This window comes from Triticum aestivum, chromosome 2B (assembly GCF_018294505.1).
Source record: "Triticum aestivum cultivar Chinese Spring chromosome 2B, IWGSC CS RefSeq v2.1, whole genome shotgun sequence".
NCBI classification, from domain to species: Eukaryota; Viridiplantae; Streptophyta; class Magnoliopsida; order Poales; family Poaceae; genus Triticum; species Triticum aestivum.
Window position 1 is genome coordinate 1,095,084 of NC_057798.1, and position 27,725 is coordinate 1,122,808.

The following is a 27,725-nucleotide window of genomic DNA, read 5'->3' on the forward strand; positions in this document are numbered from 1 at the left end:
TTCAACAATAAAAGCAAATTTCAACACTAAATGAGATATCTCAAGAATAAATATATATTTTGACACTTAATGAGAGATTTCATCTTTTTAGAAGATTTCAGCAATTAATAAGGCATTTCAACATTAACATAGATTTCAACATTTAATGAGATAACATGAATAGATTTCGACACTTAAAAAACACATCCCTACAAATAATAAACATATTTCATCATTAAAATTGCCATCAAACATCTATTAGGTCAGAGGCATGAATAGATGGAGTGCTCCAGAATAACACTAGGGTGTTACGATTTACGGTACATTTCATCATATAACAAGATGGATAGACACCTGGTATTTAAGCTGACATAACACTAAAGTCAGTACTACTCACTGTAAACAGGGAGCACAACTGCTACAGTTCAGCAAGTCAAAATGAATTGCTGAATCATTTAGAGCACCGCCTTGATCCTCTGTTGATTTGCCTTTGCCGCCATTGCCGTCATTCTCGTTGCCAGAGCTATTGTAGTTGCCATTGTCTTTGCTGCCATTCTCGTCATTGCCTCTGCGGGAGTTGCTGAACGCTACATCCACACCAGTGAAGAGGGCAAATTCCTTGCCGGGAGCCATCTTGTTGCAGTCCTTGTCGAATACCATGACATGCAAGAAGTCCACGAAGATGAACCTGCTGGAACCGAGGCTGACGACAATGGGCTCACGCGACATGTTCGGCTGCCACTCCTCTGATAGGCCACCACGCGCCCAGATCCGCATATTCTCCGGCGGCGGCTCCTCCCCTCTAACGACGCCTGAGAGGTCAGCGGTGCAGGGGAGGTTGTCTTGTGAAGAGATGCCAAACCAGAGGCCAAGATCGGGGACGTAATCCGCCTTACCATGGAAGGGCATGAGCCAGTTGCCAGCTGTTCTCCACTCACAAGTCGCCATGTGGAAGCAGTAGGTGCCGGCACCCTCGGCACCTGCAAAGATGGAGAGGCAGATGGAGAAGCATATGGTGTCTCCGACGAGGGCGTGTCCGTGGAGAAAGGCGCGCTTGTGGTGGGTGATCCACGGCAGCAGCCGGAGGAGGGTCTATAGCTCCTATGCGACATCTTTTGTGGGAATTGCATGGAGTGAAACGTTGTTTGACAGAATGGCTTTAGGGCAAGACTTTTGAGCGAGTAAGTAGCCCACACACGACATGGCCCTTAAGCTGAACTGATGCCCTCATTAGTGTTATGGGCTGGACCCACAACTTATCCACGTAAGCGCAGGACCCACCACTTGTCCAGTAAGCGCGGGACCCACCTCTTCGCGGCTAGAAAAGACGACTGCCCATGCCCGTCTGCCTACCGCCGCCCATTGCTTCCACTTTCCCCATTCTTCCTCTTCTCCGGCGACCTAGTCCAGATGTCCACCTCCTCCGCCACGCACTCAAAATTGCGTCAGTATGGTCCAGTGCTGCTCACAAGGTGCCCGTCATGCCCATACCCAGAGCCTCTGAAATGGTGGGTCAGTAGGATGATGAGAATGGAAATCCTGGGCGGGAATTTGTGAAGTGCTTGAGCAAATCAATGGCAGGAAGGGATGGAAAGGTTAGATCTCAATTCTTAGCCCGTTCTTTCACTGTCGTTTGCTCTGATTTCTCCATATTTCGTTCCCCCCTCAAATTTTGAATTTAGGGTTCATGTTGTTGTTTTCAGATCCTGAAGAAATGCACACATTTCGAGTGGATGGATGATTATGTTGTGAGGATTCAGTTCGAGGGCTACTTTGATTCGAGCGGGGCCACAACCTGGGAGCTCAATTTGGGTGGGGTGCCGCAAATGAAGAATTTTGGGGGCTCAGACAGAGGGGCAGGCAGAGTCGTGCCGATGGCGAGCTATGCACACAATGCTGAACCGCAGTTGGAGTCTCAACTGACCGAGGAACTGAAGAAGATCAAGAAAAATCAAATGGAGATGATCAATTTGCAGAAACAAGCAAACATCATGGCGGGGGGGGGGGGGGGGGTATTGTCGTGTCATTGCTCTGTTTATGTTTTACTTGCTATTCATCCATCATTAGAGGGGGCATTTAGGTCTGTCGGGGCATAGGATGCGATATATGCGCCATGCCAAGTTCTTATAACTGAATCGAAGCAGAAATATTTAGTGTTCATGCTCTGTTCTTATTCTTCAGTTAACAGAGTGCACACCCCCCAAGTTCAGAAACAACAAATCTTGCTGCCGAATAGATGTTAGGCTGTGAGAAAATAACCAGGCCCAAATTGAGAAAAGCCCACCCGCGCAGGGGCACCAACCCAGTTTTATAGCATAGAGGCACCCATGTTTGAAAAAAGCTTCGACTAAATCAAAATAAAATGTTGCTTCGGCAAATAAACCTTTAACAAACATGTACTCCCTCCGTCCTATAATGTAGGACGTTTTTTAACACTAGTGTAGTGTCAAAAAATGTCTTACATTATGGGACGGAGGGAGTACTTCTTTACTTGTTTTTTCTTTAGTCAAATTTTTCTGTCGAATAAATGTTGGGCCGTATGTATTGTACTTTTTTGTTTTTATTTACATATTTGTTGTGATTCTTTTTGTGCATGTATATGGTTCCATGAAACCCAAATTAAATGGGGATATGTGAAAGCCTCAGAAATCATTTTTCAAAATCATCATGTTAAAATTCGATTCAAATAGGTCCAAGAAAATGTTCCTGATTTGCTTTGAAAATATTGGCCTGAGGTAAAATTCAAACCAATATTTTTTAGGAGCACAGAAGTATTTATTTTGGCATTTGATTTAATCAATAATTATTTGCACAAATTAAATTGCACCCTACACCTACTAGCTAGGGTGGCCCTAATAGCCAGGGCCTAGATACATGCACGCCCACATGCATCACACCAATATATGATTTTGTTTTCTTTTCACAAAAACAATTGGGTACCCATACACTTGCATGTCCATAGTGGCATCTTCCTTGTATTAGTAATACATAGATCAACTAGATAGAACATCAAGCACATATATCAATTGACCAATACCAACTAGATAGAAAAAACAAAAACTAGATAGAATACTTTGTGAGTATGTGGTTTGCGTGTCCATGGCCGGTTTGCATGTCCATGGTTTGGGTCATGACCCATGATTTGGCCAACATTGTGAAGACCGTTTGTGTGGCGTGGTGAATGGGGTGAAGCAACACAAGGCAACACACAAATAATAGCATGAAACGGGTACAACCCATAGCAACCCACAAATAATAGCACGAAACAAAAATATAAAAACAAGGAACCCAACAACAATATAAATAGTAGCACAATCGATAGTTCCACGACATAGATAACATAGCCTTACAACTTAATAATAGTAGCACACAAACATGAACGATTACAACTTAAAATACAAAAATGATAGATAGATAGCTATATAGATTGGGGGCACCAAACTGGTTCATCTCCTTCTCCTCCTCTTGGCGAACGCCACCTCGCTCCTCCGGGCGCCCATCACTCTTGGTTGTCGACGGGGTACGGGAGGGTGTGCATGCCGTTGTAGGTGGGGAAGATGTTGTTGAAGTCGGTGAAGATGTTGTGGGTGGTGAAAGCAATAAACTCACACCCACACCAAAACACTCAGCCGAGGAGGTGGAAGGCGTCGAAGGGGTTGATTAATGTAGCAAGGAGCGCAACCACAACGCCATTGTGATTGACCTCCTCAACCTGGAACATACTTGGAGAGCCACGGGAGAGGTGGCGGTAGCCGGCCGAAAGGAAGAACTACGTCAAACGCGCCCCTCCACCTTGAGATCGCCCACACCCTAAGGGTGTTCTCTACATAGACGTCGGCGGGATAGAGCCTCTCTGGCACGATGGGGGGAGGGGGGGAAGCGGTAGGTCGGGCCGTTGTACTGCATGGTGGCTTTGGGACCCTCTACTTTGTGGAGAAGAAGGAAGAAGGAGGGCAGATGGGGGCAGATATGAGAGGATGGGGTTGGGGTATGGATGAGGAGGGAGAGGAAATGATAGGTATGGCTTAAATAGCCCTAGTGCGACATGTTTTTCGATTTTTTTAATGGTTTCACCAGGTGGAAGTAATGACCGGGCGACGTTTGGTGGCATCGGGAGTGTGTACACACGCATGGGAAACCAAAGGCTGCATCGCATCAATGGGGGGTGCCCCTACATCAATAGCCCCGCTGCGACGTTTCACAGCTGCACGCGTGTGTGCCATCGGTCGGGGGTCAAGGGGTCATGCTGCCCTGTTCTTCTGTGCGTGTGCCGCCCGTGCATGCATGCATCGTAGGCTCCGATCGAGCATGGAAACGTAGCCTGTTGCTATGCCATGAATCATAGTTAAATTAGTGGGCACCAAAACTCGCTTCGCTCTGACTAGAAATACGCGGCCGGGCGGCAAAATTGATTTGACGGATAACATAATTGATCTGTTGGGCTCAAAAACTTGCTTCGTCGGGAACAAGAATTACGTCGTCGGTCAACAATGTTTCTCTGGTGCACATCACGGTTGCTTGGACGAGCTCAAATTTGCTCTGCCAGGCAACTTACAAACACTGTTATCAAAAACCTAAGCTGCTGTAGCGGGTACAAAATTGTTCTGTTGACACTGCGCTTCTGGGCACAAAATTTACTCTGTCGGGTACAAAAGTTGCACCCTCAAGCACTAAAATTGTATCCCAGGCACAAAAGTTGTGCTGTGGGGCAGTTGAATACTTCTGTTGGGGTACAAAAGTTACTTTGTTGGGCACTCTGTCAGTCACCAAAGTTGCCCTGTCGGATAAAAGAGTTGCTCTGCCAGGTACCAAAGTTGTTTTGTCACGCTCCAAAGTTGTTGTGTCGGGTGCCAATAGTGTGTTGTCGGGCACCGAAATTGCTTTGTCGGCACCAATGTTGCATCGTTTGGCACCAAAAAATTGCTCTATAGGGCACCAAAAGGTGCGCCATCTGACACCAAAGGTGCTTTGTCACGCACCAAAGTTGTTGTGACACAACCAAATTGCCCCGTTGGGCATGGAAAGTGCGTTGTCAGGCACCATACTTGATCTGTCGGCACCAATGTTGGATCGTTTGGCACCAAAAAAATTGCACTATAGGGCACTAAAGTTGCTCCGTAGCGCACCAAAGTTGCTCTATCGAACCTAACTTGCTCTGTCAGGCATCAAATTTTCTCTGTCAGATCACCTAAGTATCTTTGTCACGACTTGGAGACTTGTACTAGCAACATCCATATATAGTCAAGAGCATTCACCAACGCCATCTATGCTATTCATGCCCAAGTCAAAGCCCCAACCTTTGACGTGGTTTCTGTCGTCAAGGTAGAGGCCGAACCCATTATTCTACCACAATTACGCCAACATGCACCACAATTGCGTTGTTAGGCATCAAAGTTGCTCTGTCGGGACTAAAGAATTGCGGCATTAGACATGAAAATTTTGCCGACGACACCAAAGAATTGCGTTGTTAGGCAACAAAGTTGATCCAAGGGCGCCAAAAAGTTGCTCTCTCGTGGATCAAAAGTGTGCCTTGTGATACATTAATTAAAGTTGCTCTGACGGACACAAATTTGAAGCATAGTCAAAAGTTACTTGGAACGAGCACCCTTGTTAGAAATGTAATCCACGGAGAAAAGCCATGCATGCTTATTCTAGACGCCAGCCTCTGTACGCCCTATCTTTACCTCTTTACCTACTAATAAAGCGGTTATCGCTTCTGATCGTCTGTCATTAAAATTACCTTCCAAATTGGTTAAAATTACCCACCAATGCCACCCGTGAGTGAAAAAACGATTCGATTTTTCGGACAAAAATCAACGCCTCTTTCGTTGTCTTATAGGAGCGCAACGAGTAGATGGCACACGACGACTAGCAGCAGAGTGGTTGGTCGAGCGCTCTTCTAGCGGCAAGACCAGGGTTGGATCCCCAACTTCCACAATTATTTGATTTCTTTTCTCACGCATGTTCATGGGCCGGCCCATGCGCGGGGCTTCACTCCCCTGTTTTTTCTCATTTTACTTTTTTGTCTTTTCCTTTCTCATTCTATTTTTTCAAAAAAAAAGTTTGATAAAAAACATAAAATATATGTGAATTCAAAAATCTTTAGGAAATCATACAAAGTTTGCAGATTCAAAAAATGTTGGTGGTTTTGCAAAACTGTTGCAAAATTATAAAAAAATCACAATTTGTAAAAAATTGGTTGGGAAATAAAATCATGTTCATGATTTTGACAAAATGATCATGTATTCAAAACATATTCGGGAATCTGAAAAAAAAATGTCCATAAAGTTTTAGAAAATGTTCACAATAATAATAATAAATATTTGTTTTTTAGTTTTGTTCCCCAATTTAAAAAAGTTCATAGATTCAAAAAATGTTTGTTGAGTCAAAAAAATGTTAGTGAATATGAAACCGGTTCGTACATTCAAAAAAGTTGTAAACAAGACTAATGTTCATGATTTTTTTTGAGAAAAACAAAATTTTCAAACAAAAAAATGTTTGTCGATTCGAAAAACTGTTCACTGATTCAAAAGTATTTTATGTCTAGGATTTGATTAGTTTTCCGAAAGTCTTTATATGTCTTGGCGTTGGGAGTAGTTGGTGGTCAATGAGATTTGTTTTTAAAGTTTTAAACGTTCCCTTGTGCAACATAGTGACAAGTGTGACATGCACTGGCAAACTTATAGCCTTGGGATTTACCACGTCAAGTGCATTGTGATCACGTGAACATCGCGACCATCATCACCTAGGGTGAGAAAAAAAAATGGCAACATGGTGAACCACTATGTTAAAATAGAGTACGCTCATATATCAGGATATTGAGTCATACTTATTTCATTAGCCATAATTTTTTTGTCTCCCGTTGCAACACACGGGCATATGCGGCGACATGGGTGGATTGCCACGTATACATAAAGAGCGTGGGCTGGTGTGAAGAGGTTCTTGAGCCATAAATATTGGATTAGACGCATGTGAAGTGTTTTTTCTCCCGGTGCAACGCACGGGCATTTTTCTTAGTATGTAGTTAAATTCCAATGGAGACGTACGTACACATAGGGGAGAATATCAGGTACTCCCACCCTTTTGGGTGCTCCCGGTGCACCGATGCCGAAAAACATTATTTAAATATATCGAACAATTCTGAAAAAAAAAACTTAGCATATTGACACAACGTAGATGTATCTTGTCACAAAATTTTGAATCAAAATTCAAAACATTGCTCAAGATACACAAATGACGAATTCGATAGCAAATAGTACATAACATAAGTTGGGCTTTAGATTTGGCCCATTGTGACATTGATGTCAAATTTGTTATTTTTATATCTCGAGCAATGTTTCAAATTTTGATTTGAAAATTTATGAAAAGATACATCGATGTTGTGTGACTGTGCTAAATTTTTTTGAGAATTTTTTGAACATTTTAAAAATGTATTTCGGAATCGGTGCACCGGGAGCACCCAAGGGGTGGGAGTACCTGATATTTTCCCGTACACATAGACCTTTCCTTCGCGTGTGTCCGTGTTGGGTGCGCGCGGGTGTTGGGTCGGTTCAGCAGCCGGGTTTAAGTACACATGTGGGTACCTTTTGTACTAACTACTACACCCACCGTGAAATAAACAAAACACCTCGATCGATCGATTCCCAGCTTCCGACGCTACTCTCGGTTTGATCGGCTAGCAACAAGGCCTCTCTCGGATGCACCAATTTGCCAAGGAAACTGGCAACCATGGAGCTGCTCCCCGACGACGTGCTCGCTTGCATCCTCCGCCGCCTCAACGCGCGCAGCCTCGCGGCGTCCCGCTGCGTCTGCAAGGCGTGGCGCCATGTCGTCGACGCCCGGAGCCTGCTGCGCGCGGACCTCCTCCCGCTCTCGGTCTAGGGGATCTTGTTCGTGGAGGAGGTGATGCTGAGCAGCATGCGATTCTTCGCCCGCCCCCTCATGGAGCACCAAATCGCCGACAGGTTCGACTACCTCGAAGACGACGTCTCCCGCCCAGCCTACCACCATCTGGAATTGCTGGATCACCGCAACGGCCTGCTCTTGCTCAGGGACTGGGTGGTTAACCCGGCGACCCGGCAGTGCGTGCCCTTGCCCCCGCCGCCGCCTCCACGCGCGGGGATGGAAGCTTTCCTTGACACCAGATACCTTGTGTTTGATCCCGCTGTATCGCCGCACTACCATGTGTTTTCGATCCCTAGAGTCTCGCGCAGAACTGGTGAGCTAACCAAATTCACCGTGTTCTCCTCGACAACACGGAGGTGGGAGGAGAGGTCTTTTGTTCGACAAGAAGGAGAAGCGGCCACACGGACTACCATAGCCGACATCAACTACTCTCCTCGGAAGCACCGCTATGCTGTCTACTGGCGGGATGCGCTTTATGTGCATTCCCAAGACGATTCCATTATACGGTATATATGAGCTCAACCCTCCTTTTTACTACTATTAGGACATTTTTCTCTCCTTCCTCCATCACGGTTTATAAGGCATGTGCGTCGTTATAGATTGACAATTTAACTAGCTATATATGTTGTATTATATGTGATGAAAAATATATCATTTGTGCAGCATAACCTTGTCCACCCATAAGTACCAAGTGATTCCATCTCCAATAGGACGTCAAGTGACATATCTAGAATCTCTCTACTTGGGGAAATCCATCAATGGCGTCTACTGTGCACTAATCTTTAATTTGGAGGAACGGCTACGGATTTGGCTACTTAATGATGATGAGGTACGCGGTCAAACAAAATGGGTGCTCAAGAATGACGTGAGCATTCAGCCACTCGTGGGAATAACACATCAACACTTTGGCCTTCAAAACAATGGACTTTGGACTTTGCAAAACACCCTTGTTGAACCGATGGCGGAGCAGAAATTTGAATGGGATCCTGACAGCGGCATTATCCTTGAAGCTGAGGCTAAGGCTCCAATAGATCACTTTCATGATGATATTCGTACCCTAGGATTTCATCCTTACAAGGAGATTCTCTTCTTATGGACAAATTGCAAAAGAGTAGTAGCTTACCATTTGAACAGTTCCAAGGCTCAAGACGTGGGAAAGTTACCCGTACCATCGATAGAAACGTCTTTTGTATACACACCCTTGTTGGATGGGGAAATATTAGGAAAATAGTTAACATAGTTGTCGGCATCAAAGTGGTGGTATCAGTCAAATGTAAGATGATGTCACATTGATCTCTGTCACATATGTACCCCCGGAGTATCGGCGGCGTTGACTATTTTTTTGTTCCCTACCTTTTCTTGTATTTTAACTTAATTTATCTTGTGTGTTTCCACGATGTTTTGCAACTGAATGCTGAGTTTGTGCAATGCATGCCATTGTTGGATGGGGGAATAATCAGAAAACAGTGTACATACGAATATAGTAGTCAGCATTGACACTTCGATTTCCCACTTCTTGACTCTTTGATTTCCCACTACTAGTGCTATGAGGGATCAAGTGCGAGATGTGAGATGGCATATTGATCCGACTGGATACTTACCTTCTTTTTGTATTTTAATTTATTTATGTGTTCCCACGATGTCGATCCAAGTTGAGACCGAATGTTGAGCTTGCCAAGCAATGAGGAAACCATACTATCGGCACCGTGCACCACCTCGTTGGTGCTGCTGGTGTTAGTCTAGGCTTTGTTGTGGCTCGGACGAACGAGTTATCAATCATCTTTGTGTGCACTGTAGTTTAATCGGTAGTTTAAACTACAGTGCACGCCATAAATCCCCTCACCGCGACGCCTCGTCAGCCATGCAATCAATGAACCAATCACTTGGCTGCTATTGCTTGGCTGTAATATGCCAATGTTTCTCTTCATACTCACCACACTGCCTTTTGTTTTTCGGCCGGGCCAACGAACCATGGCTGGTGATGTTGTTCCAGGGCAGGGCAGGCACGATCTGCTGGTACTTTTCTTTTTTCGATAAAGGGCGATTTTATTAACTCAAAAATGTAGCATCAAGTGGATACAAAGCATTATGAGCAACACCCAGCCTCTGCATAACTAGGATGCACACGGCCGAACACCAAAAGTCTGACAACCAGAAGAAAACAAAAACCGACAAATCGGCAATAGTAGAGTCCTATAGACCGACACTGTGCCTATGTCGAAAGGTGAGATGGACCGATCCGGAGGTTATGCCGCCACCCATGTTGGGTAAAAACCTCCATAGCCACCTGCTCCAACCGCGTACACACCGCCTTGAACAGCGGTTGGACCTCCGCTCGTTGTAGCATAGACCACATACGAAGCGAGTGCGTACAACGGAAAATAGCCCGCAAAGGAGAAGCGTTTTTGTCATTAAAAACAAAATCATTTTTGCATAGCCAAAGCGACCATAGTAAGGCATACGCTCCCACCTTTAATAGCATTTTGAACCAATTTGAAATACCGTCCAACCAATGACCAAAAATATTGGCAACACTTGTGAGCGGATATAAACTTGACGCTATTTGGATGACTGGCCACGTAGAACGTGCAAAGTTGCGTTGGAAAAAGAGGTGTCTGATGGTCTCATCATGAGTACAAAAACAACACTTCTTACTCCCTTGCCAATTGCACCGTGCGAGGTTGTCTTTGGTTAGAACAACTCCCCTACGAAGATACCACATGAAGACTTTAACTTTTAGTGGTATCTTTGATTTCCAAATCTTCTTATTATTACTCACCGGTACCTCAGAATGCGTGAGCGCACAATACATAGAGTCTACGGTGAAAGACCCTGATGTAGTAAGGTTCCAGCGAAACACATCCCGCCCTTCTGTCAGGCTAATCGCATCCAGACGGGACAAAAGATTATGCCATGACATAAGTCGGGGGCCAGTCAAATCCCGCCTGAACGAAATATTCGGGGGGGATGAACTGAGCACCTGTGCAATAGTATTGTTCTTATCGCGAGCAATGTTGTACAAGGCTGGATATTGTTCTCGGAGAGTGGCACCGCCTAGCCAGATGTCTTCCCAAAAACGAATCTCCGGCCCGTCCTTTATCGCGAAAGACCCAAAGCGAAAGAGATGTTTCTTTGCCGCCATTAGGCCAATCCAAAAGTGCGAGTTGCCAGGTTTCCAATATGCCTGAGACACCGCCTTGTGGCCTAAATACTTGTTGCGTAGTATAATATACCAAACACCATCCTCAGTAAGAAGTTTGAGCAACCATTTACTAAGGAGAGCCTCATTCTTGACCTGCAGGTCATGAATTCCAAGGCCACATTGGTCTTTCGGCCTACAAACCACACTCCACTTGGCTAGTCTGTATTTTTCTTTTCCCCGTCTCCTTGCCAAAAGAATCTGGATCTGAAATAGTCCAGTCTTTGCAGGACCCCTTTTGGAAGTTGGAAGAAAGAAAGCATATAGAGGAGCATATTTGTGAGGAGAGAGTTAATCAAAACCAGCCGTCCTCCAACAGAGAGCAGCTTGCCTTTCCAGCTGCTCAACCGTTTCTCTAACCGCTTCTCTACAAGGTAGCAAATAACCAAAACACAACTGCATGAAGAAAGAGTTTAATCAAAACCAACGTCAGGGTCATCGTTGAACGTGCATAAGACATGGAAAAACAATGGCGAGTTGGACACATTGTTGGAAGCGATGTTTGTCATGCATGAGAGAAAGAACCTGGTATGAAAGCCCTCAAGATCTGGTGGAGTGCAATTGCTTTTTGCGGACAATAGTTCGTTCTCTTTTTTTCCGGCTTCGTAAAATAATTGGCGCGCGGGCTGGTCCGATCATGCCAGGCGGGGCGTCCGGTGAAACAAGTCCATCTTGAGAGGTCCAAGCGTCGGAGCGAATACATGCCTTTGAGCCCGTTGTGTCAAGCCCAGGTTTGGGTCGTTTGCGAACCAACAAACGAGTGCCTGCGTTTTTTTTCTTTTTTTTTTGAGTCAAAATCAAACGTACGCCGAAAGCAAACGACCCAAACGGAGAATTTAGGCCGGTGTGGAGGTAGCGTTCAGCAACGCCCGCAAAGGCAACTCCTCCCGGCAAGGAATTTAGCGTTCAGCAACGCCCGCAAAGGCAACGCCCAGGTTTGCGTATGAGATGGTCGTGGTAGGGAGATATGGGATATGGGCTGGATCCATGCCTGAGTCGGCAACAACCTTTGATTTGACATCTTAGATTATTCGTGGCACATCCGCAAATGTTTTGTAATTAATTATCTGTTTTTTTTATCGCAAAATAAGTTAAACGCACACAAGACATAGACCTGAGCTTGGCTCGGCTCGATGCACGACGGGCAGCGGAGGTGAAGCGCGCGGGAAGGCTAACTGGAGATCACCCTATCTCATAGACTGACCAGCAGTCAGGCTTATACATGCATGTGTGTTCTTCCAAAGTTTTTGCTCTGTAGAAGGAAAATACACATGAGCTCCTGGGTGCTCTACACCTGTATGAATATTAAACTTAAAAATTACCAACAAAATTCAAAAAAACTAAAATTTGAGGATATCAAACCTGAGTTTTCAATCTACTCCCGTGCGATACCACTTTGATATAGCTAAATTAATTTTTGGTAAGTTCATTGCTATAATTTCCGCAACAACTTGCGGAGCGTTATCTAGTTGCTACAATTCCTTTCTACCTGGATCGGATTCTTCAGCTAAGCTTACGATAGCACAATGGTTAAAATTTCCATCAAACAAAATATTTCTTATGACAAGATGCATCGCTTCAGTAAGATGCATGGATTATTTAAGCTAACTTAACACTATATATAGTTAGTCAGTACTAGCTGTAAACAGGGAGCAGAAACAGAGAGCAGCCACGATAGCAAATTAAGTCCCAGAGTGAATGTCATTCAGAGCACCGCCACGATCCTCTGTTGATTGTTAAACATGTAACGGCGGGATTTGTGCTTCATCATACGGAGTCCATGCATTGTCCCTTTGCCTTTGCCGTTGCTGTACGCTACCTCCATACCGGTGAAGAGGGCAAATTCCTTGACGGATTCCATCTCGTTCCATTCCTTGTTAAATTTCATGGCATCCAAGAAGTCGACGACTCGACGATGAACCTGCCGGAACCGAGGCTGACAACACAGGGATTGTGCAAGCTCTTTGGCTGCCACTCCTCCGGCAGGTCATCACGCGCCCAGATCCGCATCTTGTCCGGCGACAGCTCCTCCCCTCTAACGACGCCCGAGAGGTCGGCAGCGCAGGGGAGGTTGTTTGAGACGCCAAACCAGAGTCCAAGCTCAGGGACGTAATCCGCCTTGCCATTGAAGGGCATGAGCCAGTCCCCAGCTTTGCTCCACTCACGAGTCGCGATGTGGAAGCAGTAGGTGCCGGCACCCTCGGCGCCACAGATGGAGAAGCAGATGCTGTCGCTGACGAGGGCGTGGCCGAAAACCATGGCGTGCTTGTGGTGGCTGATCCACGGAGGCAGAGGAAGGATGTCGCAGTGCCAGAACCTGCTAGATAAGGCCGACGGTCTGAACCCCCTCCACACCAGGGCCTCGAACTGCGGCCGCACCTCCGCCTTGTCCGGATGGAGGAGGCCATCGATGATGTAGAGGTCGCCCGTGTCATCCCCGTCACGGAGGTGTAAGTCCGTCGGAGGGACGGAGACGACCATCGGCATCTCCTTGACCCCGTGGAGGCATGGCAGGGTATCGATGTAGCGGGAGCCATCGAGGATGTTGAAGCGTAGTATGCGGTTCCCGCGGTCGCCCAAGACGACCTTGCTCTCCGAGGCGGTGGGGAAGAAATGGACGAAGTGATGGGAGTTGAGGCAGGGGGAGATTTGCGGTGGCCCCATGAGCAGCTCGGGTTTTGGCGGACCGATCTTGGGCGCCGCCGCCTCCGCCGTCGCCAGATCTTGGGTGTTGCGGATCCTTCGCCTGTTGGTGGCACGGGCCTTGGCAGGCGTCAGTGTTGCCAGCACCTTGCCATGTTCAGCCGCCTCTTCTGCCGTCCGATGAAAAAAGTCCGTCTTGGAGAGGTCCAAGCGCCGCAGCAAATACAGGTGTTTGTGCCCGTCATACAACCCCAGGTTCAAGAACCGGCGGATGCCGCCGCTCATCTCCGACCGTTGGACAACCTAGTGAGTATGATCCTTCTCTCCTGGGAGGGTGATAAGGAAAAAAAATACTTCAAACTGAAGGAAGATGACTGATGCAGGCAGATAATCTACAGGCGGCGAACTTGCCATAGGTTAGAAGGTACAACTTTACATCCATGCACGAGCTGCCATTTTAACAAATTTTTTGTGTTGAAAATGGAATATATCAGCTAGCCATTTGATTATTTAAGCTCAAAGCATCATACTTGAGATGAGTATTTAGGAGCAGAAAACAGATGTACGCATAAGATAAAAGTTTAAAGCTGAAAGTTTAATGCCCACTACAGGCTTGATTGCTGAGATAGTGAAAATTTTACGAGCAGTCAATAATTGAATCGAATGGCAAGAAAGAAAAAACAAACTAATGGCAGTTGTTCAACTTCAAACAGAGGAAGACAATTTTATTTAAGTACACAGAAGATTCTGCTATGGCACATTGAAAGGAGATGAGAAACCTATCGTCCATTGATGTACTTTTCAAGATAGTAGTATTTATGCCTCGATCTAGATGAAATCGAACAGACAACTTGAAGAGTGTTTCCACGCTTTAGTAGAAGAAAAACTGACATTTTATTCAGGACGAATGAAGCTTCAAAAAATAAAGAGAAAAGTATACTTTTCGTCCCTCAAATCTTGACCAAGTCTAGATTTGGTCCCTCAGCTACGAAACCGGGACAACTTGCACCCCCATCTATTGAAACCAGACTAATTTTGTCCCTCGAGCGGTATCCAGACTGACTCATCGTGGTTTTGACCAGTTCAAAGTGACACAAGGCCAAGCTTTTACGTGCGTGCAAAGAAAAGAAAACACACACACAACACTCATGTTTAACTCCATTGAGACAAAATATCGAACATGTGTTGTGCATGCCGCTCGCATGGGCCATCAAGCACGTACACGCATTGGCGCGGCCAGTAGGGCCGAGGACAGTTAGGCATGACGATGTACGCGGTGGTCTCGGCCAGCAGGGCCAACGATGTCTCGACTGCTGATTTCTAGCACTAGGATGGATGGATGTTTGTTAACAAGAGCAGGGGAAGGAAGGAAATTGAGATGGGGAAAGCACCTTGAGAAACGGGGAACGGACGGCGGTCGGCGACGGCGACGTTCGAGGCAGAGGCGGCGAGGTAGCTAGGTATTCGCGGGACTGATTTGGGGATCTCTTTTACTCTTTTTTTTTTTTGAGGCAGTGGGGATCTCTTTTACTCACTCTATGCTTTTCACCACATGGGCCGAAAAACGGCTAAGCCACTTATCGCGAGCCCATAGCGACAGCTAATCTGCGCCAATCAACGCGTTCGCGCGATAAAAAAGCAGGTATATTTTTTTTGAAAACTCGAAAAACGTATTTATGGTATTAATTTAACACTATTAATTTCGTGATAATAAACTCTATTAACATAATGCTGATTTACATAAAAATTATTCACGCATATTTCCATTTCAAAATATTCATGTAATTGAAAAATGGTCCGAGCAACTCAAAATAATGTTTGCATATTTTAAGAAATGTTCTTGTAGTTTAGAAAGTTATTTTTTTATTCCACAAAAAATGTTCATGTAATTAAAAATGCTTTCTCATAACTTCAAGAAAAGTTGAATTATTTTTAAAAGTGGTCATAATTGTTTCAAAAGTTACAATATGTGTCAAACAATGTTCACACATTAGTTTTTAAAGGTTCGTGTAACTGAGAAAACACAAAAAGTGGTGATGTATTTAAAAACGATATACACGTAATTCTAAAAACCGTGCACATATTTTAATGAAATATTCATGTAAACTTATAATATTCCGTGTATGTCCAAAAAAATGAATTTATTAAAAAATTAAGAATAAGAAAAGGAAGAGGAGAAAAAGAAAAGGGAAACAATAAATAGCTAAACGGGAAAAACAGAAAATACAAGAAGAAGACGAAGAAGATGAAAAACACGAAGAAAACATCAAAAATCCTAAAAGAAGAATCTAGCTGAGTACCGGACGCCCACAGGGTTTAGCAACTGGTAGCCATCGGATCGTTTTGCTTGATGCAATCCGGGCCGTCAGATCTCGCCCTTGGAGGAGGCCAGGCGGAACGACAGGAGGAGGCCAGGCGGATCAATAGGAGGAGGTCAGCCGGTGGAGGCGCACCGTCGCCAGCGGCTGGCGCGTCGACGGGAGGAGGCCAGGAGAGAGCATCTACAGCCGGACTTTGCAAATCCGGCCCCTCAAACGCGGACACTGACCGGTCACGCCTCAAATTAGCCACTCCGCATCCGCCCCTCTCATATTTCAACCCCTAGATCCATACAAAGCATGCAAAAGAAATCTAACGTACTACATACTACCCTAGTTCTTCATCATCGAAGATGTCCGTGACAACGTTGTCGAACGCCGGCTGGACGGGTGGGTAGGAGGGCTCCAACTCATCCTCTTCTTGCTCGACCTCATCCATGTAGGCGAGCATCTCTGCCGCCTCCACGGCCTACTGCGCCTCCATCTCCTGTTGGCGACGGGGTCTAGCCTCCGCAGCCGACTCCAATCGGAGGGAATCAAGGATGGCATGCTGCTCCGCCTGCAGATCCGCGTTGCCAACATCCCCCACATCCGCCTCCTTCGCGGTCTCCTCTGATTGAGTCATCAAGAGGTTAGGGTGGTGTCGAATGGTAGCTTCCTATTGGGCATATTGAGATCCAGGAGTTATGTGATAATAGTGGGAAGGAGTTGACGGAGCTCCTCACCCACCTCCCATGGCTCTCTGAACTGAAAATAATAGAGTGTGGAAGATTACACATCTGGCTGTGGGGGTGTATCAACAAGAATTGACATCAGTAGCATCAGAGGTGGAGAAAGATGAAAAACCAGCAGCAACAGAGTGGGAGAAAGAAGATGGGGTGCTGATGTTCCCTGCCCATCTCTCCTACAAATTAAGGGAGTTGGTCATCTCCCACCGCCCAGAGTTGGTCCTGGTAGCTCCGCCAGCTCTTGTTCCCGATGGAGGGGGATGGCTCCAAGCCCTGCAATACTTAGAGAGATTAAAACTAAATGATACCCCCAAGTTTGTATCTGCCTACTTATTTGCCTCACCTTCCTGTCACCTTTGCCCATTCTCCTTGCAATTCCTCGAGCTTAATAGGGTGGAAGGCATGGGAACAGTAGAGCCCCTTGCAACTTGTGAGCTGCGTTGGGCTTTCCTCAAAGAGGAGAGGATGATGCAGTATAGTGGAGATAAGTATTTTCCTCAGTTAAGAACAAAGGTTATCAATCCAGTAAGAGAATGACACAAAACCTGTGAACAACACCTACACACAAAAGAACTACTTGCACCCAGCGCAAACAAGGGGGTTGCCAATCCCCTGGGAGATTAATTGCGAGGATCAAGTCTGATAATGGTAGATAGAAAAACACAAAATAAAATAACAGTAAAAAATTGCATCAAGGTATTTTTGTATTTTTATATATGATAAAGATAGACTCGAGGGCCATAGTTTTCACTGGAACCTTCTCTCTTGAATAAAAGCATACAGTGGGTAATAAATTACTGTTGGGCAATTGATAGAAACGCGCATAGTTATGACGATATTCAAGGCAATGATCATGTGTTTAGGCATCACGTCCGAGACAAGTAGACCGACTCCTGCCTGCATCTATTACTATTACTCCACACATCGACCGCTATCCAACATGCATCTAGAGTATTAAGTTCATAAAGAACGGAGTAACGCCAAGATGACATGATGTAGACAAAGTAAACCCAATCAATATGAATAAACCCCATCTTTTTATCCTTAATGACAACGATACAATTACGTGGCATGTCCCTTTTTGTCACTGGGATCGAGCACCGCAAGATCGAACCCATGACAAAGCACCTCTCCTATTTTGTAACACTACATTATCATTCATTTTATTGGAAAGGTTATATAACCCTTTAGAGTGACTTTTCATACTAGCTTTAGTCTCTTTTATTGACTCAATTTGGCGATAGCTTACTAGTATGATGGGTTCAATAGTTTCTATTTTTGGTTATACAAACACATTTTCAATATTTTCATAGGTGTCAAAAGCATCATTCCGAGGAAATCCTTTTCAAACATTCAATCCAAGACATGTCTATGCATAAAAGATAAACCAACATAAAATCTCCTAAGGAGTAACTTGATATGACTTTTGGGATTAGCCCTCGTTTGTATCTCTAACAATTTGCCTCAAGCTTCTTTGAAAGATTCATCATTTAACTATTTAAAGTCTAAAATCTAAGAGCCTTCTCCTAAGTAAGGAGGGAACGACAAATCATGAGGAGAACTAGCCATAGTGGCAAAGCAAGCAAACTAGCTAACTAGCAAAGTAAAGTATTTTTGTGTTTTTGATATTTTTGTAACAAGATTAATAAAAGAAAATAAAGAAAATAAAAAGTAGAGCAAGTAATTGATAATTTGAGTGTAGGTACTTGTAGGTTTTGGATGATGTCTCCCCGGCAACAGCGCCAGAAATTTTTTCTGCTACTTGTGAGCTGTGTTGGGTTTTTGCCCGGAGAGAAAGGGTGAAGTAATATAGTAGCTGATAAGTGTTTTCCTCAGTGAGAACCAAGGCTATCGAACCAATAGGAGAATCACACCAAGCCTAGTGAACAACACATGCACACACAAGAGCAAATACTTGCACCCGACACGGGCAAGAGGGTTGTCAATCCCCTTGAACTCATTACTAGCAAGGATTAAATCTAGTAGTGGTAGATAGATAAATTTAAAAACAAAATAAAAGTCAACAAATTGCAACAAAGAATTTTTTATTTTTGTAATATGATAAAAGTAAACTCGGGCATACGGTGGGTAAATTACCATTCTAGTTACATAGGAGTTATCAGAGTGTGTTTTCAATAACTTTTCCTTCCGGGTCGAAAAACCTATATCACGACCTACTCAGTCTGCGTCCACACCACTAAAAAATAGCTACATTATTTAATTATTCATTAAACACAAAAATAATGTTTATTGGTATTAATTTGCATATAATTAACCTAGGAAATTCACAGCAGGAAAGACTGTCGCCGATCAGCGAAAGTGATTTAGTGACAATAAAGTAAATCAATTGCTTGATAATTTACATATAAAAATATTCATGCATATTTCAAAAGTTGTTCACTTATTTTGAAAATGTTCATATAATTAAAAATCAATCACATATTTTCTAAAATGATCATATGATTGTAAGTAAATGTTCACGTATTTTGTAAAATGATCATATGACTGTAAGTAAATGTTCACGTCTTTTATAAAATGTTCCTATAATTTCAAAATATGTTCACATATTTTAGAAGTGTTTTTTGTATTTTAAAAATTGTTTGCATATTTTCAAAGATGATAATATAAAAACATGTTTATGCCTTTTAAAAATAGTTCATGTAATTGAAAAAACATAAAAAGTGGTTATGTTTTTTAAATAGTATTAATCTAGTTATAAAAAGTTTGTGTATTTATAAAATGTCCATGTATTTTAATGAAATGTTCATGAAATCTTGTGTATTTTAAAAATATTCATGCATTTTATCAGAAAGATATTTCTTGTGTATTTTAAAAATGTCCACGTATTTCTCAGGTTTACAAAATCAAGGTATTTCAAACAACTCAAAGTGTTTTATTTTCTAGAAACCATGGTATTCTAAGAACACTTTATGAATACATCGAAACCAAACTGGACTTAAATGATGGCCACATTAGCATACATTTGATTTAATTTAATATCTTTCCATTCCGTGCCTATAAATGTTTACCGGATTAGCGACCATTTCATTTTAATGTATGCCATTTTTGGGTGCGAGTCTGCACCCAAAGCGACTGGACAAGCACCTTGCTGGGAAGTATTGGCTAGTAAATGCTTGTTGCATTAGGCATGCTTTTGTTCAATTTACATTATTTCATTCTTTGTGCGTCTTAATGCCTTGCTGGATGACTTTTCTTTAACACAGTACATACGCTGGAGGCCTATTGGATAGTAAATATTTGCTAGATTAGCTACATTTTGATTTAATTTATATCTTTTGATTCTCATGTGAGTGTTGGACCGAACCAATGGGACATGTGCCTTGCGAGGAGGCTATTGGCGGGTAAATGTTTGCCGGATTATTCATGTTTTTTTTGTTTTAATTTAAATGAGTTCATTCTCATGTAAGTCTTCACTCAAACGAATAAGACAAGCGCCTCTCTCTCTCTCTCTAGATGAGGGGAGGGGACTTCTCTGAAGGCGAAAAATTTCACAATCTTCATCATGGCCTCTGTTCCAACAGAAACCCTAGGCCTAACCACCACTACTCCACCCACTGCCACACCATTGCTACCGTACGGGCCCTGGGCGGACCTGCCAGTCGACCTCCTCCACCGCATAGGTGACATCCTCCATGAACTCAAGTGCTACGCCAGTGCGCGGGGCACTTGTGCAGCTTGGCGCCGCACGCTCACGCCACCAACACGATCGCTGCTTGTCGTCTTCAACAGTGCCACCCATGGACGCCCCGTCCCCAACATTGCCTTTGCTGCTTCGCTCCCCATGCGCCGCCCCTTGAGCCTAAGGCCCGTCCCCTCGGGTGGACGTTGGGTTGGCTCAAGCAATGGGTGGCTTGCCCACCTTGCCTTCCTCAACCCACCCGAAACACCCGTCAGCTTGCTCAGCCTCCTCAACCCCGTCACTGGCGTGGAGATTTGTTTGCCGACACTCATGTGCGTGAGCAGGCCAGTCTCCAAGATTGTCTTTGCAGTCAATACTTCAAGGCATGACTTTGTCGTCGTTGCCATGTTCGATGTCGACAGACTCGCCTGCATTGTCGCGGGAGACAAGCAGTGGACCATTCTCGACCCCGTCCGGCTCGATGGCAAGGACCACCTCGCCGATCTCATCTACCATGAAGAAGGAATGGTCCATTGCCTCACTCGGCGTGGAGACGTCTTTGTGGTCCATGTGCTGAAGCGTCGTCACGGGCAGGCCAGACCGGACCAGAACGCACTGCCGGCCATGGTCGAGCCATTTCAATCCTTAGCCCACCTTTCATTTGACCCCACCACTAGTTCTCCTCCGCCATACGACATGGTGGCGGGCTACACCAGCACCAACCTCTTCTTCTACAAGGGCAATATGTACCAATTCCCGAGGAACGCGAGTTTCACACCCACTTCGCCGCTGCCAACAGGTGGTCACCATCGTGCAGCGGAGACCGGACCGAACCCGAATGCACCACTGGCCACAATCGAACCCCTGTTGTCGTCAACCAACCTTCCATTTGACCCCAGCACTAGCTTTGCACCGCCGTACGACACGATCTCAGGCTATACGAGCGCCAAGAACCTAGTCTCTTGCCAGGGTAACCTGTACCAAATCTGGAGGAACACAAGTTGCATGGTCACTCTGTCGCTCCCAGTAGGCGGTTGCTGTCGTGTAGGGGAGGATGAGATATTTGTTCTCAAGTATTATCCCCAGCGCCAGCCATGCTGGGATGCCGTGACTGACTTGGGGGGCTACTCGGTGTTTATCGGGAGGAATAATGCGGTGTCGATGTATACCGAAGGTGTTCCCGGACTGAAGGGTGACTGTTGTACTGGATCGGCGGGAGGGGTAGGGATCGGGGCATGGTCTTTGACATGGAAACCAAGAGGTCGACACCTTGCCTTCCCACTGTGGCTGGTGTCACTCCCGAACCTCCAGAAAGCACAATCTGCTGGTACTTTCTGAGCGACAAGGTAGTGAATAACCGCAATGCAAATGCATGAAGAAGAGTTCAATCAAACCCAAAGCAAGGGTCCACAGTGAATGGACACAGGGCGTTGAACAACGATGGAGACTCATCGACATTGGTGCAGTGGATGCGATTCTTGTCAGGCGTGAGCAAGATTCTGATATGAATGCACTGAAGATCCGGCAGAGCGCAATTGCTTGCAGTGGCCAATAGTCCGCTCTAGTTCATAGTACAATTTACTAAAATAATTTGCATGCGTAAGTTGTTGGTTTGTAGTCCATGTCATCTTTTGCCTCTTTGTTTTATGCAATGGAAGCTAGGCCTATGGCTGCCGGTTAATTATGTTCTATAAAATGGTTTGCATCACCACGTGTGTCTTAGTTGCTCTTGCTGTTTTTACAAGAGAAATTCTTCTTACTCAGCTTTGGGGATATAAACATTATATTTCTAGGGAAGGTTTGGCTGCTGATGCACTAGCACAAACGGCAGAATGGTTCTCCATCATTGCACGCTATATCTGATCTGATTCTTCCACCAAACGGGCTGTAATCTGCAGATGTGGTAATAAATCGTAGTAATATGTGTTAGTAATAATTCTCAAAAAATATATGTGATAGTAATCTGCAGATGTGGTCATATTTCCCTGCAAAAACACTTGTAATCGGTTCTGTTAGTCGAGAAGAAATACAACTTGTGTATGTGCCAAGTCTGTGCGTGTCTTTTTTTCCTTCTCGTGTGCGTGTGCGTGCGTTTTCCTTCTTCCTTCCGGGCAAGCCCAACAGGGACAAGAGCACAAGACCCGAATGTGCCACCGGCCACCGTAGAGCCCATGCTACCCTCAACAAACATTCTGTTTGACCTAGCCATTAGTACTGCTCCGACATTTTACATGGTGCCAGGCTACAACTACGCCAAGCACATCATCTTCTACGAGGGAAGCTTCCACCTAGTCTGGAGGAACAAAAGCACTTTGTCGTTGCAGGAGGGCACTGTCGTGTAGAGGAGACTAGACGAGACCCAAATGGACCACTGGGCATGGTCGAGCCCCATCACTTTCATGAGTCGACAGGGAGGAGTTCGTGGATTGGTGGCAACATGACATCCACCCTACCCCACCATCACAAGGAAGGTCACACTTCTTCGCTAACCATGGTCACGACATGGTGGATCTTGGAGTAACACAATGTCACAATACGGTCATCTTCAACACGATTGTGACACCCCGACTCAGAGAAACCGGAACGCCTCGTATTTCAGCCCGGAGGTCGAGGAGAAGTCTTCTGAAATACAACACTGCTTAGCGTAGACCAAATCAGCTCTTTATTACATTCTATATGGATACAAGAGATTACATCAGCACGACGACACTACGCCTGCCACGGTTGCTCTATGCAAGCAGCAGAACAACACGAAGCAGCGAAGTAACTACTGGCAGTGGAACAACGACGACGGTGATGAACTCCACTCCGCAGGGACTCTGGCTAGAACGCTTATCCTAGCTCGCAAACAAGGGATCCACGGCAAACAAGCAATTAAATCCTGCATGACCTGCAAACTGGCATGACACACCAGGTAAGTACATTGATTGTACTTGCAAGCTCACAGCAACCAAGAGCAATCAAGACAAACAACAGCATGACAGTTACAGGTTAAACGGATATTAACATGATACTATCAGAACAACTAGGCATGTACAACATGATACACTAGAATAATATAAGCATGGCATGAGCATATGAACATGATGATACTAGCATGCACATGATGACACTACCATGCACCAACTTACTCTGCTCCAGTTACCCCATAACCAATCACATGCATCACTTACCACCGCGGACATCACACGATCATCTTAGGATCAAATCAAGCTTGGTATAAACAATACTGTAGTAATCATTACATGACCACAAGGAGCTTGACCTTTACCCGTGATTCTCGCACACCACAAATATCCACCAACTCGGTATCCACGATACCACTGTGATCCTCTCACGATCACATAAAAATCAACCAACTTTGGTATCCCACGATATCACTGTGATTATCTCACGATCACATAAAAATCAACCAACTTTGGTATCCACGATACCACTGTGATCCTCTCACGATCACCTAAAAATCAACCAACTTCGATATCCACGATACCACTGTGATCCTCTCACGGTCAAATAAAAATCAACCAACTTCGGTATCCACGATACCCTCGTGATCCTCTCTCGATCACCACCAACCTCTTTCTCATCATCAAACCGGGGTTGTTATTAATCAGGTTATCATTATTATTGTTGACCCATAGTGTGACCGACTATGAACTGGGCCCATTTCCGTGGGCGCGGCTATCGGTAGATTGAACACACACTCTGCAGAGGTTAGTACACCGTACCCACAACACAGAACCCGTGGCCTCGCACTCCCATTCGGGTGGGCCAACGGCATTCCGACAAAACCGATCTATTGCCCATGACACTCTCCCAGCCACTCCGACCAACTCCCCTCTGGGCTAAGTCCTGGGTGGCCCCGATGTCAACCAATGACATCCAACGTCCACCATCATGGCAAAACAATAAACGGTCCCAAACGGGGACAAGCCGGCTACAACAACTATGGGCACACAAGGCTTATGTCGTCCTACCAGGCCAAGATAGCGCCCACGCATAACCTTCCCTCTTTGGAGGCACCGGCGAGAGGCATGACAATAGACCCAGTTAGGACCCCCCATAAGGCAAGTGTGGCCGCACTAGTCAGCTCGATTTGGTGGCACCATGACCCAGCCAATAGTTGTTCAAGTTCATTTAAGTCCGGTTAAACTTGAATGCCATAAGCTGAGCCATATTAAAATAACATGATGCAACTACAATGCATGAGCATGATATCAACATAAGCATGGATATGCAGCATCACTTCTTAACATATCAACAACAATAAATCATATATCCTAATGAGCATGGCATACTGACAAGCATGAATATCCCGAGTAGAACACTACTCATAGCATAACATGACCACTAGCATTAACAATAAATACCATGCAAGAACATATCAATCAGTACTACCAAGTAAGCATATAACCAGCTAGATGCAAAGGGAACATGCATAGCAACGGCACTCGGTAGCAGACGATAGTCATGCACCGAAGAACATAACCAACACCAACATGAACTACTACCAAGCATGTCATACGAAAGCAATACTAGCAAGAATACATGATAACCAAGTGCATACTAACATAGCATGAAGATGAACATGGAACGATAAGCAGAATCGAAACAACGATAATAGTTACAGACAAACAAGCACTTTTTAATTGTTCAAGTAGAAAACCATGGCTACTGCATGTATATCATGCAAGTGGTTGTCGTTTCTTGCCTGGAGATGAAGAATGCACCGGGGAGAAGTGCGGAAAACTCATGGAAGGAATCGCCGGAAAGGGCTCTCCCTCGGAGGGGGATGATTAGGGGCAAGGAAAAAATGGTAATTTCCAGTATGTCAAACCATAGTGAAAATGATGTGGACATAACGGGCTCGACCAGACAAAGACGTGGGCGTTGGATTCCCCTCATTCGGAGTTACGAGCAAAAAGTTATAGCCAGATGAAGTCCAGGGACCAGACTGTAAAAAGAATCTCTACAAACAGGCCCCTGGTGGCTAAAACAGAAAGCGTACTGCGAAGAAATACGCCTTTGCTTCAAGGAAATGTATTCCTGGCTGAAAGAGAGAATACGTTTTTAATACGCTTACGGAAAGGGAAAACGCACTCCGGGGAATGGCGCTTCCACATAAACACGTGGCAGTGGCGGGGCCGGCTCTATCTCGTTGACTGGTGGGGACCGCCGCTGACTCTCTCTTCCTCCTCGCTCCTCCTTCACCTTGCCCGACCCGGCGCAGAGCAGAGAGCAGAGTCCCCGGCGGCGGCGTCATTCCGGGCGACTCCGGCCACCACTGGAGGTGCTGCAACCACCGGTGAGATTGGGATTAACCGCCACATCCGCTGGTGCAGGACGTGGCCACCGAAGAGTGATGACTCGAGCGGGGCATCGGTTGTGGCGGACGGCGGCCTCGGGAAACTTGGGCATGCGGCCTCGGGCTCTCCGGCAATGAAACGAGGAGGTGGGGAGGATCACTGGAGCTTGGGGAAGACGCGGGTGAGGTCAGATGGGAGAGAGGAGGCCGTCATTGAGCTAATTTAAGATGGCTGAGGCAGCGGCCGTGGTGGAAGAGGCAAGCGAGGACAGGTGCAGGAGCTCCGTGGAGAGGACGGGGAGGCTGCTGGAGATGCGTTGAGGCTGCTGGTGTGCTCGGGAGGGCACGGGAAGGCCTATATATAGCCCGGGACACGGGGTCGAGCTGGCCGTCGCCACGGACGCGTGGCCGGAGCCGCAGACGCGTGTTCGGTCGAGCTCGGTCGTCGGAAGGCGACATGGAGCAACAGGGGGGCTCACGGGGCGGACGAGGTCGAGGAGTATGGGGAGGAAGCGACTAGGGAATGCACAGAGCCAACTGGCGACTGTGCGCCCGTGGGCGCACGGCGGCGAGCGATACGTCTCCAACGTATCTATAATTTTTGATTGTTTCATACTATTATATTATCTGTTTTGGATGTTTAGTAGACATTTACATGCTATGTTATATTATTTTCGGGACTAACCTATTAACCGAGGGCCCAGTACCAGTTTCTGTTTTTTTCCTATTTTAGAGTTTTGCAGAAAAGGAATACCATGAATGAAACCTTCGCGGTGATCTTTCTTGGACCGAAAGCAAACCATAAGACTTGGAGATGAAGTCGGAGACGCAACGAGGCAACCACGAGGCAGGAGGGCGCGCCCCCACCCTCATGGCTCCCCTGACTTAGTTCCTTCGCCTATATATACTCTTATACCCTAAAACATCCAGGAGAGCCACGAAACCACTTTTCCACCGCAGCAACCTTCTATACCCATGAGATCCCATCTAGGGGCCTTTTCCGGCGTCCTGCCGGAGGGGGATTCGATCACAGAGGGCTTTTACATCAACACCATTACCTCTCCGATGAAGCGTGGGTAGTTTACCACAGACCTTTGGGTCCATAGTTATTAGATAGATGACTTCTTATCTCTCTTTGATTCTCAATACCATGTTCTCCTCAATGTTCTTGGAGATCTATCCGATGTAATACTCTTTTGCGGTGTGTTTGCCGAGACCCGATGAATTGTGGATTTATGATCAAGTTATGTATGAATATTATTTGGTTCTTCTCTAAATTCTAATATGCATGATTTGATATCTTTGCAAGTCTCTTCGAATTATCGGTTTAGTTTGGCCTACTAGATTGATATTTCTTGCAATGGGAGAAGTTCTTAGCTTTGGGTTCAATCTTGCAGTGTACTTTCCCAGTGACAGTAGGGACAACAAGGCACGTATTGTATTGTTGTCGTCGAGGATAACAAGATGCGGTTTTCATCATATTGCTTGAGTTAATTCCTCTACATCATGTCATCTTGATTAATGCGTTACTCCGTTCGAATGAACTTAATACCCTAGATGCATGCTAGATAGCGGTCGATGTGTGGAGTAATAGTAGTAGATGTAGGCAGGAGTCGGTCTACTTGACACAGACATGATGCCTATGTTCATGATCGTAGCCTTAGATATCATCATAACTATGTGCTTTTCTATCAATTGCTCGACAGTAATTCGTTCACCCACCGTAATATTTTCTATCTCGAGAGAAGCCACTAGTGAAACCTATGGCTCCCGGGTCTCTTTTCCATAATATTGAATCTCGTTTACATCTTGCTAAGTTTCCAATCTACTATTTTTCAATCTTTACTTTCCGATCTATAAACCAAAAATACCAAAAATATTTTTTTACCATTTATCTATATCTATCAGATCTCACTTTTGCAAGTGACCGTGAAGGAATTGACAACCCCTTTATTGTGTTGGGTGCAAGTTGTTGATTGTTTGTGCAGGTATTCGGTGACTTGTGCGT

General features: G+C 45.3%; 1 protein-coding gene, 1 long non-coding RNA gene and 1 pseudogene across 2 annotated transcripts; 2 read left to right on the forward strand and 1 right to left on the reverse strand.

The window, feature by feature from the left end:
• Window positions 1-372: 372 nt before the first annotated feature.
• LOC123047635 (uncharacterized) lies at window positions 373-14,044 on the reverse strand. Its single transcript, XM_044471224.1, has 2 exons — window positions 13,005-14,044; window positions 373-667 (listed from the first exon to the last, which is right to left on the reverse strand). Exons 1-2 carry the CDS (start codon window positions 14,009-14,011, stop codon window positions 373-375), a joined length of 1,302 nt encoding a protein of 433 aa, XP_044327159.1. The 5' UTR covers window positions 14,012-14,044.
• LOC123039804 (uncharacterized) lies at window positions 7,623-9,296 on the forward strand. Its single transcript, XR_006417987.1, has 2 exons — window positions 7,623-8,390; window positions 8,548-9,296. It is a non-coding gene; the product is annotated as an uncharacterized lncRNA (long non-coding RNA).
• A 6,251-nt stretch (window positions 14,045-20,295) lies between the features above and the next one.
• On the forward strand, window positions 20,296-21,788 carry LOC123047636 (uncharacterized; annotated as a pseudogene).
• The last annotated feature ends 5,937 nt before the right edge of the window (window positions 21,789-27,725 follow it).

What these genes read in the sequence shown, in the direction of transcription:
- LOC123047635 (XM_044471224.1), bottom strand. Translation starts at nt 14,011, where the DNA reads ATGAGCGGCGGCATCCGCCGGTTCTTGAACCTGGGGTTGTATGACGGG. An exon ending in GTCAGCCTCGGTTCCGGCAG is followed by an intron (nt 668 to 13,004) that starts GTTCATCGTCGA and finishes CGGTTCCAGCAG; the next exon opens with GTTCATCTTCGTGGACTTCT.